The 18,452-nt window shown below is 45.8% G+C and overlaps 1 protein-coding gene across 8 annotated transcripts in view; it reads left to right on the forward strand.

The window, feature by feature from the left end:
* The window catches only part of ABCC8 (ATP binding cassette subfamily C member 8), a 76,769-nt gene that overhangs the window by 20,343 nt on the left and 37,974 nt on the right, over positions 1 to 18,452 (forward strand). For all 8 annotated transcript variants that reach the window (XM_075187564.1, XM_075187565.1, XM_075187558.1 and 5 more), the window contains exons 4-9: positions 729 to 895; positions 2,740 to 2,982; positions 10,232 to 10,420; positions 12,469 to 12,633; positions 15,621 to 15,776; positions 17,935 to 18,069. In XM_075187564.1, the coding sequence (XP_075043665.1) occupies positions 729 to 895; positions 2,740 to 2,982; positions 10,232 to 10,420; positions 12,469 to 12,633; positions 15,621 to 15,776; positions 17,935 to 18,069 (1,055 nt within the window). The remainder of the gene's footprint in view (positions 1 to 728; positions 896 to 2,739; positions 2,983 to 10,231; positions 10,421 to 12,468; positions 12,634 to 15,620; positions 15,777 to 17,934; positions 18,070 to 18,452) is intronic.

Here is an 18,452-nt window from a genome sequence, read left to right on the forward strand (position 1 = left end):
TCTCCCTCTCTCTCTCTCCCTCTCGCCCTCCCCTCTCTCCCTCTCTCTCTCTCTCCCTCTCGCCCTCCTCTCTCTCCCTCTCTCTCTCTCTCTCGCCCTCTCCTCTCTCCCCCTCTCTCCCCCTCTCTCCGTCATCTCTCCCTCTCTCTCTCTCTCTCTCCCTCCCCTCTCTCTCTCTCTCTCTCTCTCTCCATCATCTCTCCCTCTCTGTCCCTTCCTCTCTCTCTCCCCCTCTCTCTCTCTCGCCCTCCCCTCTCTCCCTCTCTCTCTCTCTCTCCCTCTCGCCCTCCCCTCTCTCCCTCTCTCTCTCTCTCCCTCTCGCCCTCCCCTCTCTCCCTCTCTCTCTCTCTCCCTCTCGCCCTCCTCTCTCTCTCCCTCTCTCTCTCTCGCCCTCTCCTCTCTCCCCCTCTCTCCCCCTCTCTCCGTCATCTCTCCCTCTCTCTCTCTCTCCCTCCCCTCTCTCTCTCTCTCTCTCTCCATCATCTCTCCCTCTCTGTCCCTTCCTCTCTCTCTCCCCCTCTCTCTCTCTCGCCCTCCCCTCTCTCCCCCTCTCTCCCTCTCTCTCTCTCGCCCTCCTCTCTCTCCCCCTCTCTCTCTCTCTCTGGCCCTCTCTCCCCCTCTCTCCGTCATCTCTCCCTCTCTCTCTCTCTCTCTCTCTCTCTCGCCCTCCCTCTCTCTCTCTCTCTCCCTCCCTCTCGCCCTCCTCTCTCTCCCTCCCTCTCTCACAGCCCTGCTAGTTTATTGGATTTTAGCTTTCGTTACCAAAACTATCAAGTTTGTCAAGTTTTGCGACAACGGCGTCTGGTTTCTGCAGCTGCGATTCTGCATCACTGGATTATTGGCCATTTTCTACGGCATGTTATTGGCTGTGGAGATTAATGTCATCAGAGTGCGCGTAAGTAATGTCACATGTCTTATTATGTCATTTTCAGGGGACATATTATAAATACTGTTCTACAGGTGACAAAAGGTGGCGTTACCTACACAACAGTCTAGGAAGAAAATGAAGACAGGGAGCTATTTACTATTATTCAGTGATAAATTACTTTTGGGCCATATTTATGTTAACACGATCACTAGACAGATCAGCTGCCCCAGGAATACGCAGGACGGTCAGAGTTACTTTCCGCTTCGCCAGTCTCCATCTTCCTGCGCTTGGGTGAGTCGACTCGGCAGCGCATGTACAACAGAACTGACAGCCCAGATCCGATAAATAGGTGACAGAATCCACTTACACCTGGACTACGAATGGGCGGTTGCTGTATTGGAAATGGATTAATAAAAATCAATAGTTTTATGTTTGTGACACAAAGGTGGACCAAGATGGCGGTTACCACGCTGACTCGCTATGTACTTTGTAGGACAATAGCTCCACCTCCCTATCTATGTAACTTGTGTATTTAACAAGGACGGAGACGGTAGAAGTACCGCCACCGTCTTCCTTTCGCTATCAATGTCTCAGCCCTTCTGTGGGCGTGTAAATGGGGAATCGTGCTGCACAAGGGCGGAAATAACCAGGAGCACGGGATAGAGCCCAATGCTCCATTACGCAATTCCCTGTCATAGGATTATCCGGACTCCTGTCTGACGGCTCCGCACAGCATCGGCTCATTAACCCAACAGTTACTGGAGCGCTGTGATATAAACATCCCCCTCTCGTTGCTCCGTGATGTCCGCTGACACTAAGCAGGACCCTCCTCAGGAATGACGGATGGAAAATAGTTCTGTATATAAATAGTGACGTTGTGAGGTCACAGAATGAGGAAGCCGCTATATAGATTCCTGTGTGTAAAAGTGTAAGTGTAGCACAAGACTCTTACACGAGTGTGACATCCAGACATGGTGACATTGTGGTATATTGTCGTTTCTCTTCACGTATGCCCACGTGCCCGAAGGACTGGTTGGCGAAGCGGTAAAAGAACTCTGACCTCATTGTTATCGGCCCATATTGATAAATAGGCCCCTATGTCTTATAAGGGTTAAACTTCCTAATAGACAGTCTACCGCTGCCATAGAAAGAAGTGGTAAGACTGGCCCATCCACCCTACGCCGATCACCTGCCACAATACGGACAGTGCGGTATGTTCCGTTATATCCCATTATACACTCACTTCCGTTTAATAATAGCTGCACAGGGAATACACAGAGCTGACGCAGTGATGTCCCTGACACGAGGCTGCGCTGTGCTTTGTAAATGATTATAAATGTGTTCTACAAGGATTCTTCCATGAAATCCATAATAAATGTATAAAATGTAACAAGAAGGAATATAGATGATTTGTGTGCACACAGAATTATAACGGATAGGTATCACACACAGGAGCTTTCCTATGTTATATGGGATAATGCGCTCCCATCTGTAAATTATAAGGATATTATAGGCCCTTCGATGTGACTTCTTATTGATATAAACAATACAGTAAAAGTTTTGTTATTCCTTATAAAACACAGGTTTTTCTAAAGAATATTTGGATTGCATCAGAATTTAACGATTATACAGATATTATTTGAGACACATACTTTTAATACTTGTGCATTATATATAATATTACCATTATACAGACATCTAGTCGCAGATAATTATTATACATATTACTACCATCCTATAGATATCCAGTCACAGATCAGATTGTATCATAGAACACAGTTTTATTGATACATTGTATAGACATTATCCTCTTGTGTTTTATTATTCTGCTGTCGGGCTTCTGATTGGTTACTGTGACGTCTGTTTCTCAGAGATACGTTTTCTACAAATGCCCCAAAGAAGTGAAACCCCCGGAGGATCTGCAAGATCTGGGGGTCCGGTTCCTGCAGCCCTTCGTCAATCTCCTCTCTAAAGGGACGTACTGGTGGATGAACGCTTTCATTAAGACGGCGCACAAGAAGCCCATTGACCTGAAAGCAATAGGGAAGCTGCCCATAGCAATGAGGGCAGTGACTAATTACATTCGCCTTAATGAGGCCTTTGAAGCACAAAAGGTAATTGATAATTAGTGAATGTGTGAATACTCCAAATATGTCAGTGCTTCTCCTGATCTTATTATTCATTAGTGACTGATTCCTTGGTACTGACTCACAGTATTGCATGTCGAGGCGCCACGTGACATGGGCATGCTGAGGTGCCACGTGACAAGGCCATGACGAGGTGCCACGTGACATGGGCATGCTGAGGTGCCACGTGACATGGGCATGCTGAGGCGCCACATGACATGGGCATGCTGAGGTGCCACGTGACTGGCGCATGCTGAGCTGCCACGTGACAAGGCCATGACGAGGTGCCACGTGACATGGGCATGCCGAGGCGCCACGTGACATGGGCATGCCGAGGCGCCACGTGACATGGGCATGCTGAGGTGCCACGTGACATGGGCATGCTGAGGTGCCACATGACATGGGCATGCTGAGGTGCCACGGGACTGATGCATTGTTGATTTAATGTTTGTTACACTATACATTTTAATTTCCACATTTGTAACTTTTATAGAATTCAGATATTGAAGATAACCTGTAGCTCTATTTTTACCCAAAATGAAAAGACCTTTATAATGAAATCAGAATTTTATATGGAAACATTCAGACTCGGAGTAACGTAAATGTCTAATTAGTAAGATGCTCAGACAACTTCTAGATGTTACAATGGGAAGCAGGTGATATTTAATTTGTTTTGCAACATAATTATTTGGAGGTAAATAACGTAAAGATATACAAAACGGAGATTAATATTTCCCATATCGTATATTATATAGAACTAGAGAAACTGCAGATAGTGAGAGTCCCCGCAGCGTGCTTAGTATTATATTATATTATATTATATTATCAGCAGTCACCGGCTGCGTCTCTTCTCCTCCCAATCCGCAGCTTTTCCATATTACTGTCCCCAGAGAATCAGGAACCAGCAAACAGTCCCTGGGGCTCCCTCTATAGAGGGAAGAATATCATATCCTGCAATGCTGGGTGTAATCACTATAAATACATGAGATAAACAGGTTATATGGTACAACTAGCGCATGGGAAGTGTGGATGTAAAAACTTCTTTTCCTCCGGAGAAACTGAATCCTTTATCCAAACGTTTTCTCCTCTATAATCAGCAAAATGCGGCATCGATTCAGCTTCAAGCAAACAAGCTCCCGCAGCTTTAATTAGATGATTTAGAGAATGAATACTGAGGCTATTTACGGTCCGTGCAGTGACTATGGATGGGGGATATTGGACAATATACTGAATGTTTCGCTGATTGTGAGTTCAGACAAATAAAAAGTGGATTTGTTGGAATTTGTGTATTTTCTGGATCAATGATGGATCAGGCAGAAAAGGATAAGTGGTGTTTATGATTTTAGATTGTATCCTAACAGTGTTTGTACCTTGATAGAGGCTGGTTACAGCCGTGTCTGTCAGTGCAGATTGAATTGTGTCTGCAGAACCAGTCTCTGCCGGCTTCATGCAACTCTCTAGCGGGTTACTGAGGGAATATCTCTGAATACTGATAGTACGTGGGAGACTGTTCTTGTCATTTCCCAGGGTAATGTCTCCAATCTCTGCCAGCTTCATGCAACTCTCTAGCTGGTTACTGAGGGGAATATATCTGAATACAGATAGTACGAGGGAGACTGTTCATGTCATTTCCCAGGGTAATGTCTCCAATCTCTGCCAGCTTCATGCAACTCTCTAGCGGGTTACTGAGGGAATATCTCTGAATACTGATAGTAAGTGGGAGACTGTTCTTGTCATTTCCCAGGGTAATGTCTCCATTCTCTGCCAGCTTCATGCAGCTCTCTAGCGGGTTACTGAGGGGAATATATCTGAATACAGATAGTATGTGGGAGACTGTTCTTGTCATTTCCCAGGGTTATGTCGCCAATCTCTACCAGCTTCATGCAGCTCTCTAGCTGGTTACTGAGGGAAATATCTCTGAATACAGATAGTACGTGGGAGACTGTTCTTGTCATTTCCCAGGGTAATGTCGCCAATCTCTGCCAGCTTCATGCAGCTCTCTAGCTGGTTACTGAGGGAAATATCTCTGAATACAGATAGTACGTGGGAGACTGTTTGTCACGGGCACTAGGAGTCTTTACCCAGGGATCACCAGGTGGTAAGCTTACCAGAGCAATATAGATGGTAATAGTGTACTCTGGTAGCAGGGTGATCACGGAACAGGCAATAGTAGATGATGAGATGCTCAGGAAAGTCTATGACTAGCAGCACTGGTAATATGGAGGTGATAATACACGAGGAACTGTATGGACAAGGGCAAGTGGAGGTAGTCAGTGGTCTGCGTTAGCAAGTTGTACCACTGCTATAGTGAGAAGGAATGTCCAACAGAAACGAGGAGGTGATGAGAGTCAGCGGTCTGCGGATAGCAAGTGGTACCGCTGTCTGAGTGAAGGAATGGAATCCAAGTGGAGGTATCCGGGAAGTCAGTGGTCTGCGGTAGCAAGTTGTACCACTGCTATGTGAGAGGAATGGAACAGGTGATACTGGAACAGGAATCAGTGGTCTGCCTTCAGCAAGTTGTACCACTGAAAATATATGTGAGGAGGTGCACGGGGAGAGACTGCAACACAGGATGTACACGGGCACATTAAACACGATCCACAGTAATATGCACAATATATATAAATGACTGAACAGGTCTGCAAATGTAGGAAGTCTCTGAAGTAATCCAGCACAAGGTAACACAGTCAATGATGGCAAAAGACTCAGCGGTTTGCAAACTCCAGAGGAGAACCAACACAGTCCAGCAAGATATGCAATACACCAGCACAGTCAATGAGAAGTATGCATACCGTGGTTCAGAAGGCAGTTAGACAGGAGTGCAGTGATACCTAGGCGGCAGGAGGCCGACAGGATGAGAAGTCCCTGGATGTAAGAAGCAGGAGTCTAGTAGGTGCAGCGCACAGGTAAGTAGACCAACAGGGACACGAATCCAATGCTGACAGGAGGGTAGCGACCAGGGGAACCAGGAAGGCGTGGAGAGCGGATCAGCAGTAGATGGACGATAGGACTGGCAGCGGCAGCGGGACTCTGCGAACCCACGGGAGAGATGAGATGACGCTGAGGTGCACAGGAGCAGCGGGTAGAAATCAGTTAGCAGTCACGATGATAAACACAGGCGAGTTGCCAGCTGGAGGCTGTAGTGCACGGAGGCAGCGGATAGGAATCAGCTCACGGTCACGATGATGAACACAGGCGAGTTGCCGGCTGGAGGCTGTAGTGCACGGAGGCAGCGGATAGGAATCTGCTCACAGTCACGATGATGAACACAGGCGAGTTGCCAGCTGGAGGCTGTAGTGCACGGAGGCAGCGGATAGGAATCTGCTCACAGTCACGATGATGAACACAGGCGAGTTGCCAGCTGGAGGCTGTAGTGCACAGAGGCAGCAGCTAGGAATCTGCTCACAGTCACGATGATGAACCCAGGCGAGTTGCCAGCTGGAGGCTGTAGTGCACGGAGGCAGCGGATAGGAATCAGCTCACAGACTTGATGATGAACAGGTGAGTGAATAAGGAGAGAAGGCTGTAGTGCACGGAGGCAGCGGATAGGAATCAGCACACAGTCACTATGGAATATAATAGCGTTGGAGTGGTATAGGAGACTGTAGTGCACGGAGGCAGCGGATAGGAATCAGCAAACAGTCACTATGGAATATAATAGCGTTGAAGTGGTATAGGAGACTGTAGTGCACGGAGGCAGCGGATAGGAATCAGCTCACAGTCACGATGATACAGTTGATGGTAGAAGTGGTATGGGAACCACAGTAGTAGAAGTGGTTAGGAAACCACAGAGGTAGAAGTGGTTTGGAAACCACAGGAATCAGCAGCGCTGAATACACGAGGAAACACCTTCAGAGGCTCATGGGGAATGAGACTCCAAGATCAGGCAACGTGGTGTTGACCACAGGTGCTTAATATAGGGAGTGTTGCCTGATCTGCCAATTGAGTTAAAGGGACATACACTGAAGTATAGGAAAGGGCTGCGCATGCGCAGACCCTCAGGATGGAGGACGGCCACGGTTCCTAAATGTCCGGGAAGAGGCACTCACGGTCCGGTGAGTGACACTGTTCTTGTCATTTCCCAGGGTTATGTCGCCAATCTCTGCCAGCTTCATGAGGCTCTCTAGCTGGTTACTGAGGGAATATCTCTGAATACTGATAGTACGTGGGAGACTGTTCTTGTCATTTCTCAGGGTAATGTCTCCAATCTCTGCCGGCTTATTGTGGCTCTCTAGCGGGTTACTGAGGGAATATCTCTGAATACAGATAGTACGTGGGAGACTGTTCTTGTAATTTCTCAGGGTAATGTCTCCAATCTCTGCCAGCTTCATGCAGCTCTCTAGCTGGTTACTGAGGGAAATATCTCTGAATACAGATAGTACGTGGGAGACTGTTCTTGTCATTTCCCAGGGTAATGTCTCCAATCTTTGCCAGCTTCTTGTGGCTCTCTAGCGGGTTACTGAGGGAATATATCTGAATACAGATAGTACGTGGGAGACTGTTCTTGTCATTTCCCAGGGTAATGTCTCCAATCTCTGCCAGCTTCATGCAGCTCTCTAGCTGGTTACTGAGGGAAATATCTCTGAATACAGATAGTACGTGGGAGACTGTTCTTGTCATTTCCCAGGGTAATGTCTCCAATCTTTGCCAGCTTCTTGTGGCTCTCTAGCGGGTTACTGAGGGAATATATCTGAATACAGATAGTACGTGGGAGACTGTTCTTGTCATTTCCCAGGGTAATGTCTCCAATCTCTGCCAGCTTCATGCAGCTCTCTAGCTGGTTACTGAGGGAAATATCTCTGAATACAGATAGTACGTGGGAGACTGTTCTTGTCATTTCCCAGGGTAATGTCTCCAATCTCTGCCAGCTTCATGCAGCTCTCTAGCGGGTTACTGAGGGAAATATCTCTGAATACAGATAGTACGTGGGAGACTGTTCTTGTCATTTCCCAGGGTTATGTCGCCAATCTCTGCCAGCTTCATGCAGCTCTCTAGCTGGTTACTGAGGGAAATATCTCTGAATACAGATAGTACGTGGGAGACTGTTCTTGTCATTTCCCAGGGTAATGTCGCCAATCTCTGCCAGCTTCATGAGGCTCTCTAGCTGGTTACTGAGGGGAATATATCTGAATACAGATAGTACGTGGGAGACTGTTCTTGTCATTTCCCAGGGTAATGTCTCCAATCTCTGCCAGCTTCATGCAGCTCTCTAGCTGGTTACTGAGGGAAATATCTCTGAATACAGATAGTACGTGGGAGACTGTTCTTGTCATTTCCCAGGGTAATGTCGCCAATCTCTGCCAGCTTCATGAGGCTCTCTAGCTGGTTACTGAGGGGAATATATCTGAATACAGATAGTACGTGGGAGACTGTTCTTGTCATTTCCCAGGGTAATGTCTCCAATCTCTGCCAGCTTCATGCAACTCTCTAGCGGGTTACTGAGGGAAATATCTCTGAATACAGATAGTACGTGGGAGACTGTTCTTGTCATTTCCCAGGGTAATGTCTCCAATCTCTGCCAGCTTCATGCAGCTCTCTAGCGGGTTACTGAGGGAAATATCTCTGAATACAGATAGTACGTGGGAGACTGTTCTTGTCATTTCCCAGGGTTATGTCGCCAATCTCTGCCAGCTTCATGCAGCTCTCTAGCTGGTTACTGAGGGAAATATCTCTGAATACAGATAGTACGTGGGAGACTGCTCTTGTCATTTCCCAGGGTTATGTCGCCAATCTCTGCCAGCTTCATGAGGCTCTCTAGCTGGTTACTGAGGGAAATATCTCTGAATACTGATAGTACGTGGGAGACTGTTCTTGTCATTTCCCAGGGTTATGTCGCCAATCTCTGCCAGCTTCATGAGGCTCTCTAGCTGGTTACTGAGGGAAATATCTCTGAATACAGATAGTACGTGGGAGACTGTTCTTGTCATTTCCCAGGGTTATGTCGCCAATCTCTGCCAGCTTCATGCAACTCTCTAGCTGGTTACTGAGGGAATATCTCTGAATACTGATAGTACGTGGGAGACTGTTCTTGTCATTTCCCAGGGTTATGTCGCCAATCTCTACCAGCTTCATGCAGCTCTCTTGCTGGTTACTGAGGGAATATCTCTGAATACTGATAGTACGTGGGAGACTGTTCTTATCATTTCCCAGGGTTATGTCGCCAATCTCTGCCAGCTTCATGAGGCTCTCTAGCTGGTTACTGAGGGAAATATCTCTGGATACAGATAGTACGTGGGAGACTGTTCTTGTCATTTCCCAGGGTTATGTCGCCAATCTCTGCCAGCTTCATGTGGCTCTCTAGCTGGTTACTGAGGGAAATATCTCTGGATACAGATAGTACGTGGGAGACTGTTCTTGTCATTTAATTATATGTAGTAACACAGACATATTATTATTGTACTGCATATAAATATATATAGAAGAGCAACATTTCATGTCCTAGTACATCATTTATTTATTTGTATTGTGATCCCCTCAATGTACAGCGCTGCGTAATATGTCAGCGCTTTATAGATAAATGATGATAATAATTTCAGAATCCACCTAATGTCTCATTAAACCTTAGACCCCCCCGGACTATATATATATATATTTTGCAGGTGTCATTATATAAACAGTCAACAAGGGAAACAGGGAGTAGAACGATTGCTTTTCATGTGATGTTGTTACTCTCAGGTGATTTCATGCAGCGCTACGATCCCTGCAGACAATAGCAGTTATATTGAACAGAGATCATTATTAACCTATTGCAGGGAGACAGAGGAGTGAGATTGGACTGTTTGGGCCCAGATGGGTTAGTTAGAGTCAGTCTTGTAGATGATAATTAAACACAGTAATATACTAAATATATGAAGTATTAGCGATCCTGGAGGGCAGGGCTCAGATCCAATGTTCTCAGTCAGTCTATGTTGTTCCTGGACATTGTTGTTATAAACATAGTGTGAGCTGGATTCCATTATAATGTTGTGTTACCGTAATAAGAGTCAGTTGTAATATTGGGGTCACCAGATGGTTGGATCTTCTTTTCTTCCAAAGTTTTTCATATTTCTCAAGATGTTTCCACCTTTATTGCACTGATTGTGGGGGCCGCATCCAATCTCTGATCATCCTCGGTTCACACCCTGACCCACCCTTAAATCATCTTTTTGCCCCCTATAATCCCTCATTGGAAAAGACAAGTAATGAAATGATTCTCAGCCGGTACAATGATAATAATGAGACCTCTCTCCCTGTGCAGAGCAAGTCCTCCCCGTGTCCTACCGGATCAAGGTCTATCTGGTGCGCTCTTTGCCATGCCTTCGGGAGACCCCTCGTCCTCAGCAGCATCTTCCGGATCCTGGCCGACATCCTGGGATTTGCTGGTCCCCTCTGTGTGTCTGGGATTGTCCGTTATCTCAGCAAGAAAAATGAGACCTTCCACCCACGGGTACTATTTCTAAATTATATTATTTATTTATAAATATTTTACCAGGAAGAGACTCATTGAGAGTCATCTCTCATCTATAATTATGTCCTGGATTCATTATATACAACTGTGACCTGGTTCCATACAGGAGGTGATAAGCATTGCAATCACAAACATGGTTATAGAGCCAGGTTACAGAATCTCAGAAAGACCTCAGGTTTAATGTTGTTCCAGAAATATGCAGAGCAGTCCGGTTCCTTATTAAATTTAGGATCTATTAGCAGCTTCTGGAAGTAGATCACAGGTGATAAGTGCTGCAGGATTGAGTAGTCTGTTCAGGTGTTCGAGTAACTGATCCTAATAACATGGATACTGTTTTATCATGATTCAGACACATTGTTTTCAGTTATCTAATGTTCCACCTGAGAATCAGATTACAGATCGTGATTAAGACCAGAGAGTTCTGCGCTATATATGTAGAAGCTGTCTGATATTGGCACTAGATGCTGAGTAATAGACAATATACAAGCAGAAGGTTATTCAGGAATGTGCTATTTATTATCCCAAAAAGGAAACCAAGATGACTTCTTCTGAGGTAGTACTGGATGTCTTCCTTAAGGGCAACTTCAAGTACAAGTCTAAGTACAGTAGTGACCTCTGGTGGTGGGAGGTGAAATTCACAGTCTGTTCCTAATGTTAGACCCCTTCTCAACAACGTCCCCTGGGTGGTGTGTTACTGGGTTACTAAGGATCTCGCTGATTAATTTTTTTTATCTGGTGGTGAAGTCATATTATTATTACACATCTTAGAGATGGTGCCATATTATTATCATTATTATTATTTATTACACGTGTTAGAGGTGAAGATATTTTATTATTACATGTGCTGTACATGCAGTAATGTTGTTATTCCATGTGCTGGAGATGGAGCCATATTATAATCATTACTACACTTTTTAGAGGTGAAGTCATATTATTACATGGGCTGTTGGTGAAGTCTTTATTATTACTACATGAGTTTAAAATGAAGACTTGTTATTGATATTATTTGTGTTAGTGATGCAGTCAAACTATTATTACATGGGCTCTGGATACAGTAATGTTGTTATTCCATATGTTGGATATGGAGCCATATTATTATTCCATGGGCTGGATGTCAAGTTACATTATTATTACATGAGGCTGTTCTGTATGGCTGCTGTGTGTATTACAACCTATATTATATGTGTGACATAATGCATCAGATCTTATAAAAGGACAGAAACAAAATCACTCATCTGAACCTGGGAGGCAGAGTCTGGCCCCTACTGGCCGCATATCAGTAGGGGCCTCATGTCAGTAGGGGCCTCATGTCAGTAGGGGCCACATGTCAGTAGGGGCCACATGTCTCTGTAAAATGCAGGTGTCAGACCCACTCTAGTTTCCTCTTGTAACAATTAATAGATCCACATTGATGACCGAGGAGGTTGAGTGTTTCTGATTGATACCTGCCACTTATCTCTAAGTATTGGTGAATGTGACACTCAGATTAAAGGAGCAGAGAGCGTCAGTACAGGGAGGGGGAGCAGCGGCCTCCTGATGAGATCTAAGCCCTGTCAGCGTCTGATACTGAGAGTCCTGTAATCTCTTCTGCGCTATTTATCAGAGGACACCCTGACTCTGCGTTAGTTCCTGGGATTAGAGGGATTAGTTCCAGGTGATCTATACCGTTATTATGGGAGTGATAACAGTTACTTATATGTGGATTATAACAGCTGTGATACATCTAATCTAAGAGATAAGACATTTTCCTCGTTGCTGATACAGACTCGTTTCATGTTCACCTTATATATTATTAATCAGTTATTGGGTCTGTTATGCTGGATGCACAAATACTGGGAATAAAGGGGGAATCTGGAGCAGTCTGGGTACAGGAAAAATATATATTAGTCCGGGGGGAATGATCAGAGACTGGAGGGGTCTCGGGGCCTGGTAAGGTTTTAGGGTACAGTTCTTACAAGAAGAAATATTAATGTTGTGGGTATTCACTTATTCTCGGTCATTGTGTAACTTTGTGTAACCATTTGCAGGCTGTGTTTTTTGGTGTTCAGTTCATTTCATCACAAGAGTTCCTGGCCAACGCCTATGTCCTCGCTGTTCTTCTCTTCTTCGCCCTCCTGCTGCAAAGATCATTTCTACAAGCGTCATATTATGTCGCCATTGAAACTGGAATTAATCTGCGCGGAGCAATACAGGTGCAGTAACTCAGTGTTTTGTCTTCTCAGTTCTGCAGTGTTACATTCATATCCCATGTAAGACACTTATGGTGCACAGGATCCTACAGCAATAGATCAGATTGTAACACTGTGTTATGTGTTTAAGGAATTTCCTGTTCATCCTGATTTATTTTCGTTTTCTTTCTGGAAATACTGGATAACTTCCATCTACTGATTGGCATCTGCCGTTCTTTCTGTTTCACCACTGGGCCAAGAGCAGAATAAACACAGGTCAAGAGCTGAGAGGAGACAGTAGTGAGATAAGTTGGGGGCGGAGGAGGAGCTGAGGGCGGAGGATCAGGGAGCTGTGGGTGGAGGAATAGAGAGTGGGGAGCTGGGGCGGAGGATTGGGGAGCTGGGGACAGAGGAATAGAGAGTAGGGAGCTGGGGGCGGAGGATTGGGGAGCAGGGGACAGAGGAATAGAGAGTAGGGAGCTGGGGGCGGAGGATTGGGGAGCTGGGGACAGAGAAATAGAGAGTAGGGAGCTGGGGGCGGAGGATTGGGGAGCTGTGGGTGGAGGAATAGAGAGTAGGGAGCTGGGGGCGGAGGATTGGGGAGCAGGGGACAGAGGAATAGAGAGTGGGGAGCTGGTGGCGGAGGATTGGGGAGCTGGGGACAGAGGAATAGAGAGTGGGGAGCTGGGGGCGGAGGATTGGGGAGCTGGGGACAGAGAAATAGAGAGTAGGGAGCTGGGGGCGGAGGATTGGGGAGCTGGGGACAGAGGAATAGAGAGTGGGGAGCTGGGGGCGGAGGATTGGGGAGCTGGGGACAGAGAAATAGAGAGTAGGGAGCTGGGGGCGGAGGATTGGGGATCTGGGGACGGAGGAATAGAGAGTGGGGAGCTGGGGGCGGAGGATTGAGGAGCTGGGGACAGAGGAATAGAGAGTAGGGAGCTGGGGGCGGAGGATTGGGGATCTGGGGACGGAGGAATAGAGAGTGGGGAGCTGGGGGCGGAGGATTGAGGAGCTGGGGACAGAGGAATAGAGAGTGGGGAGTAGGGGCGGAGGATTGGGGAGCTGTACTCAGAGCAGGTCCCATCTGTGTGACACTGAACAGATATTGTTGCTGTCAGTCATACACTTGTGTTATGAAGTGACACTGTTACAGGTATGAAGTGATATATAGCAGGACACTGATCATATATAGCAGGACATTGTGTGCTGATAGATAGCAGGACATTTACTGGCTCACCACCATAAAACAAGAGGTAAAAATAGTGCAGTCATTTTTTCAGACATGCTTTGAATTCTGCATCTGGCTCTGTGGTAAAGTATTAGATTATCTTCCCGACATGAATCTCTGTTCTCTGCACTCGAGCTGTCAACTGCGTCTTCTGCTGTGAGCGATGGTTGTGGAACAAACTGCAGAATACAGGACTGGAACAAATCTCTCCTGTTACCAGCACAACACGGGGCGGAGAATATTGGGGTGTTCTAGGAAACTGGGGCTGGGACATATTAACCTCAATACTCTTCTACAAGCCCAACAGCACCCTAAAATACGGTGTATAAGATTCCCCCCAAAAAATCATTTTCTTGATGTTTGCCGGCAGAGTTTTTGTGTTTTGTTAGAATTTATGGTAAAATCAGAGATCTGTTAGGACTGGGACTAGGATTAGGATTAGATTTGGGGTTTTCCTAATGTTACGTCACTGGTTAAAGCTGGGGGTAAGTTCAGACCTACAGAAGTCAGAATAAAACCACCTCCATCTGTAGCTTTGGGTTGTTTAAGACTCGGTTACTATTGAGGTTATTAAACCACTTAAAGCGACTCCCCCTCATTGCAATATTCAGTCTCTTATTATTTTAGTACACAAGGGGGCCACGATGGGAGCTTACTTAGGGCCCCTCCTATCCAGGTTCTTTTACTAGAAAGTTGTGGTTTAAGGGGTCTGATTTAGGGTACAAAGCACTTGTGGCCTCTGGCGCCTGTAGAGGGGGGTCCGGAGCGTTCACGTGTAACGTCCGCACAGTACGGGGACACATGCAAGAGACACCCACAAAGGGTTAAGTATTATTTAATTTTAATAGAGATCCTGAAACTTGTCTGAATGTAGCCGAAGGCTCAGCCAATCACAGGTGGTTTAACCCTTTGTGTGCGTCTTGTTGCTGGGTCATGTGGTCCCACAATAGCTGGGGTAACATAGACTGAACCTGGCTGGTGAGGACGGAGCTAACGTCCTTCTTTACCTCTGAATATGTTTATAACCAAGTTGTAAATTCCCAACCAGTCAGTAACTGTATATTGTACGTCATCAATCCCTGACCCATTGCAGCCACGCAGATATCTGCACCCCCCCCTGTCTCCGACATCTAGCCCCCTCCCCGACTCTGACATCCTACACCCCCCCCCCCACCCCCGACTCTGGCAATTCCCACCCGACGCCGACATCTACACACACACACCCTCCCCGACTCTGACATCCTACACCCCCCCTGACTCCGACATCTACACACACACACACCCTCCCCGACTCTGACATCCTACACCCCCCCTGACTCCGACATCTACACACACACACACCCTCCCCGACTCTGACATCCTACACCCCCCCTGACTCCGACATCTACACCCCTCCCCACACAGACACTTATGCCCATTTAGTCAGCAGGTGGAAATTAGAGCATCCGGAGGAAACCCACGCAAACATGGGGAGAACATCACGCTGGTTGGGAATTAAACTCATGACCCCAGTGTTGAGAGGCAGCATTGCTAACCACTGTGCCAACATGCATCAGAAAGGGTGTGGTCAGCTACCCACAAATATTCCCTCCAAGGCACAAACCCTTGTCCTTCTGGTCAGTTCTGTGCTATCTCAGCGATGGAGAAGTCCCGGTGATAACGCAGGATTGTTGGTGATCTGAGCACAAGAGCCAGAGATGGGCATCAGCTGATGTCTTCTGGGTAAATTACCGGCCACTACATTGGTTTTTGCACTAAATCTACTTTTACATTTTTTCTCCAGACCAAAATCTACAAGAAGATTATGAATCTGTCGACGTCGAACATGTCGATGGGGGAAATGACATCTGGACAAATCTGCAACTTGGTGGCGATAGACACGAACCAGCTAATGTGGTTCTTCTTCCTGTGCCCGAATCTGTGGGCGATGCCCGTGCAGGTGCGAGAGCTAAGTGTTATCACACGGGAGATACGTAAGTAGGTGGGAAACAGAGAGGTGTCTCTTATTGGAGGAAATCCATACAACCTGGCCCTGCAGGGGTCCAGGGGTGGGGTTGAGAAATGTAGTTGTCCGTCTTTCTGGTGACACAATGCCGGTGAGGAGAGAGCGGCTTATATGTCTGAGAACAGGATGTGTAGGGTACAGGAGTATTATCTCAGGGACCTGGAAGGAGACGGACTGATAGATCAGCGAGTGAAACACGCTCCAGACATGGAAATAATAATATCCTCTCACCACAGACTGCCGCCTGTACCTTAGATTGTAAGCTCTGCAGTTTTGGGAACAAAATGTGAGAAAAGTGTTAAATAGAATCAATAAAGCTAAATCCTGTCATCCAGGAACTGAGATATAAACTCATATTAAATAAAGGGTTATTACTCGTCTATGTAGGAAGTCATTCAGCTTATGTACAATATATATCTATCTATCACAGCTATGATATATTACAGTGCCCACGCTCTCACGTTACTGCCTGGCACAGGAGGAGTACGCTGGCGCCTGTAACTGTAAACCCTGGGACCCGTGTCATGCTGGGCCCTGTAATCCTACCCCCCCTCCCCCACACACGGGGCAGATATGTTACAGGCCTCTCATCATGACACAGGATATAGATTATGCTGAGCTGCTAGAAACTTGTCTGCGTCTCGTATAAATACATTTATTGACAAACTTTATCCCCAGGGCTATTAGCCATACTATTGAACTCTGCATTAAATTAGCAGCAATGTGAGATGTCAGATAATCTATCGCATTAAAATAGAAACAAACAGGTATTGGACAGAGGTTCTGCTGATAGAGTCAGTACTGAATAAGGATACATTGTATCAATGTATTGCTATGTGTGAGGCTCTCGCTCCACAGTATCTGACACCCGGAGAATGTCAGTCGCACAGACAACGTGTCAGTAAGTTAGAGGCCACGTAAGACCTTCATTATCTACCATAGTCGCGTCCTCGCACCTCTTTGTGTCTTTCAGGCACCAATTAATTACAGTTCCAGGAAAATCCAGTCTACAGATCCTGAGCCCGGATCAGCGCTAGTTATGTGGGATTCAGTCTGTTCACTCCAGAGAATCAACACCTTATTACAGGAGATAGAGATACAGAGCAGGGGCCGGAGAGAGGCCCTATATTCTCTTCTATGAAGAAGTATCAGGGTCACCGTATGAGCTGCCACAATAACAGGATATTGTCCTGCGTTCACCTTCCCAGCGTGTAGAGAGGGGTGAGGGATAGGAGGAAGGGGGTCACTGTCCTATCTCACATCACCCCAGAGAAAGCTGCAAGGGAATCACTCCCATACAGGGGTTATCACCAGTTATCCCCCCTGACAACATGACAACAGCGAGTTCTGACCATGGACCGGGTGCTGCAGGGGCCGAAATGAAGGTTTTTGTTGTCACCTGTCCGATGTTACTAAAAGTTAGAAATACAGATCTGCTGTCGGGTTACAACCACTGTAATAGGTAACAGATTTCATTGTGGAAATTCATAGGTTTTAATTACTGCCCAACTCCACAGTAACACTTCTCTTATACTGGATAGAACTCTCAGCATCTGTTCATACTTTGTACTTGTAGATACATCCTCAGTACCACTTCTCTTGTTGTGTGTACTGGATATAATTCTCAGTATATGTTCCAACTTTGTAAGTGTAAATGAGTGCACAGTACCACTTCTCTTCTGTATACTGGATGCAATTCTCAGTATCTACTGTGATTCTATATGACATATAAGTAAAGTTGTACTGAATAGAAATAGGATAGCTATAAATGATCATAACATATCATTTGATGACCACTACTCCACCTAATCTGAGGAATTACGAAAGTACAATTTTTATTAAGTAAAATTCTCATTGTTCAGGGTTGCACTGTACAGCAGATTGTAAATGCCGCTCCTTAGGGTGGAGTACTCCATAACCTGAACCTTCAAACTCTGATGTTTGCAGTTACCTCCGTTTATAGGGAGCGTTGGTTAGAGTATTCCCTGTAGTGGCTCCTGACCAAACGCAAAGGGTTCTGGGTAATTGTAGTTGTATATTGGCAGCTGTGTGTAACTATGTATCAATTTATTGATATTTTGTCTTCTTGCAGATAATTGTGGGGGTCATTCTTCTGTATTATATTCTGGGAATAAGTGCCTTTATCGGAGCCGCTGTCATTATTGTACTGGCCCCCATCCAGTATTTTGTAGCCACAAAACTCTCACAAGCCCAGCGGAGCACACTGGTATGTCTGAGTTACTTCTTCTATATCTGGAATATAACTGTAATTGTACAGAATATAAATATAATCATAGAATATAAATATCATTTTACAGAATATAAATATAATCTTCTAGAATATAAATATTATTGTGCATAATATAATTGTACAGTCTCACAGAATAACACTGAGCTCTTCCTTTGTCACGTTCAGTAAGAGCGCTCAGTAATGTACATAACATTCTACTTACTGCTGTTCTGTTAATGAGCAGAAACCATGAAACTGCAGAATATCCGGAACACCCACAGAGACCCTCACAGTACACACAATGGAGCTTTCTAATCTCTTTATAATCCTGTATTATGTGTTACTAATACCAGCCCCCGCTGCACATACAATGAGACACA

Source organism: Mixophyes fleayi, chromosome 10 (assembly GCF_038048845.1).
Source record: "Mixophyes fleayi isolate aMixFle1 chromosome 10, aMixFle1.hap1, whole genome shotgun sequence".
Taxonomy (NCBI): domain Eukaryota; kingdom Metazoa; phylum Chordata; class Amphibia; order Anura; family Limnodynastidae; genus Mixophyes; species Mixophyes fleayi.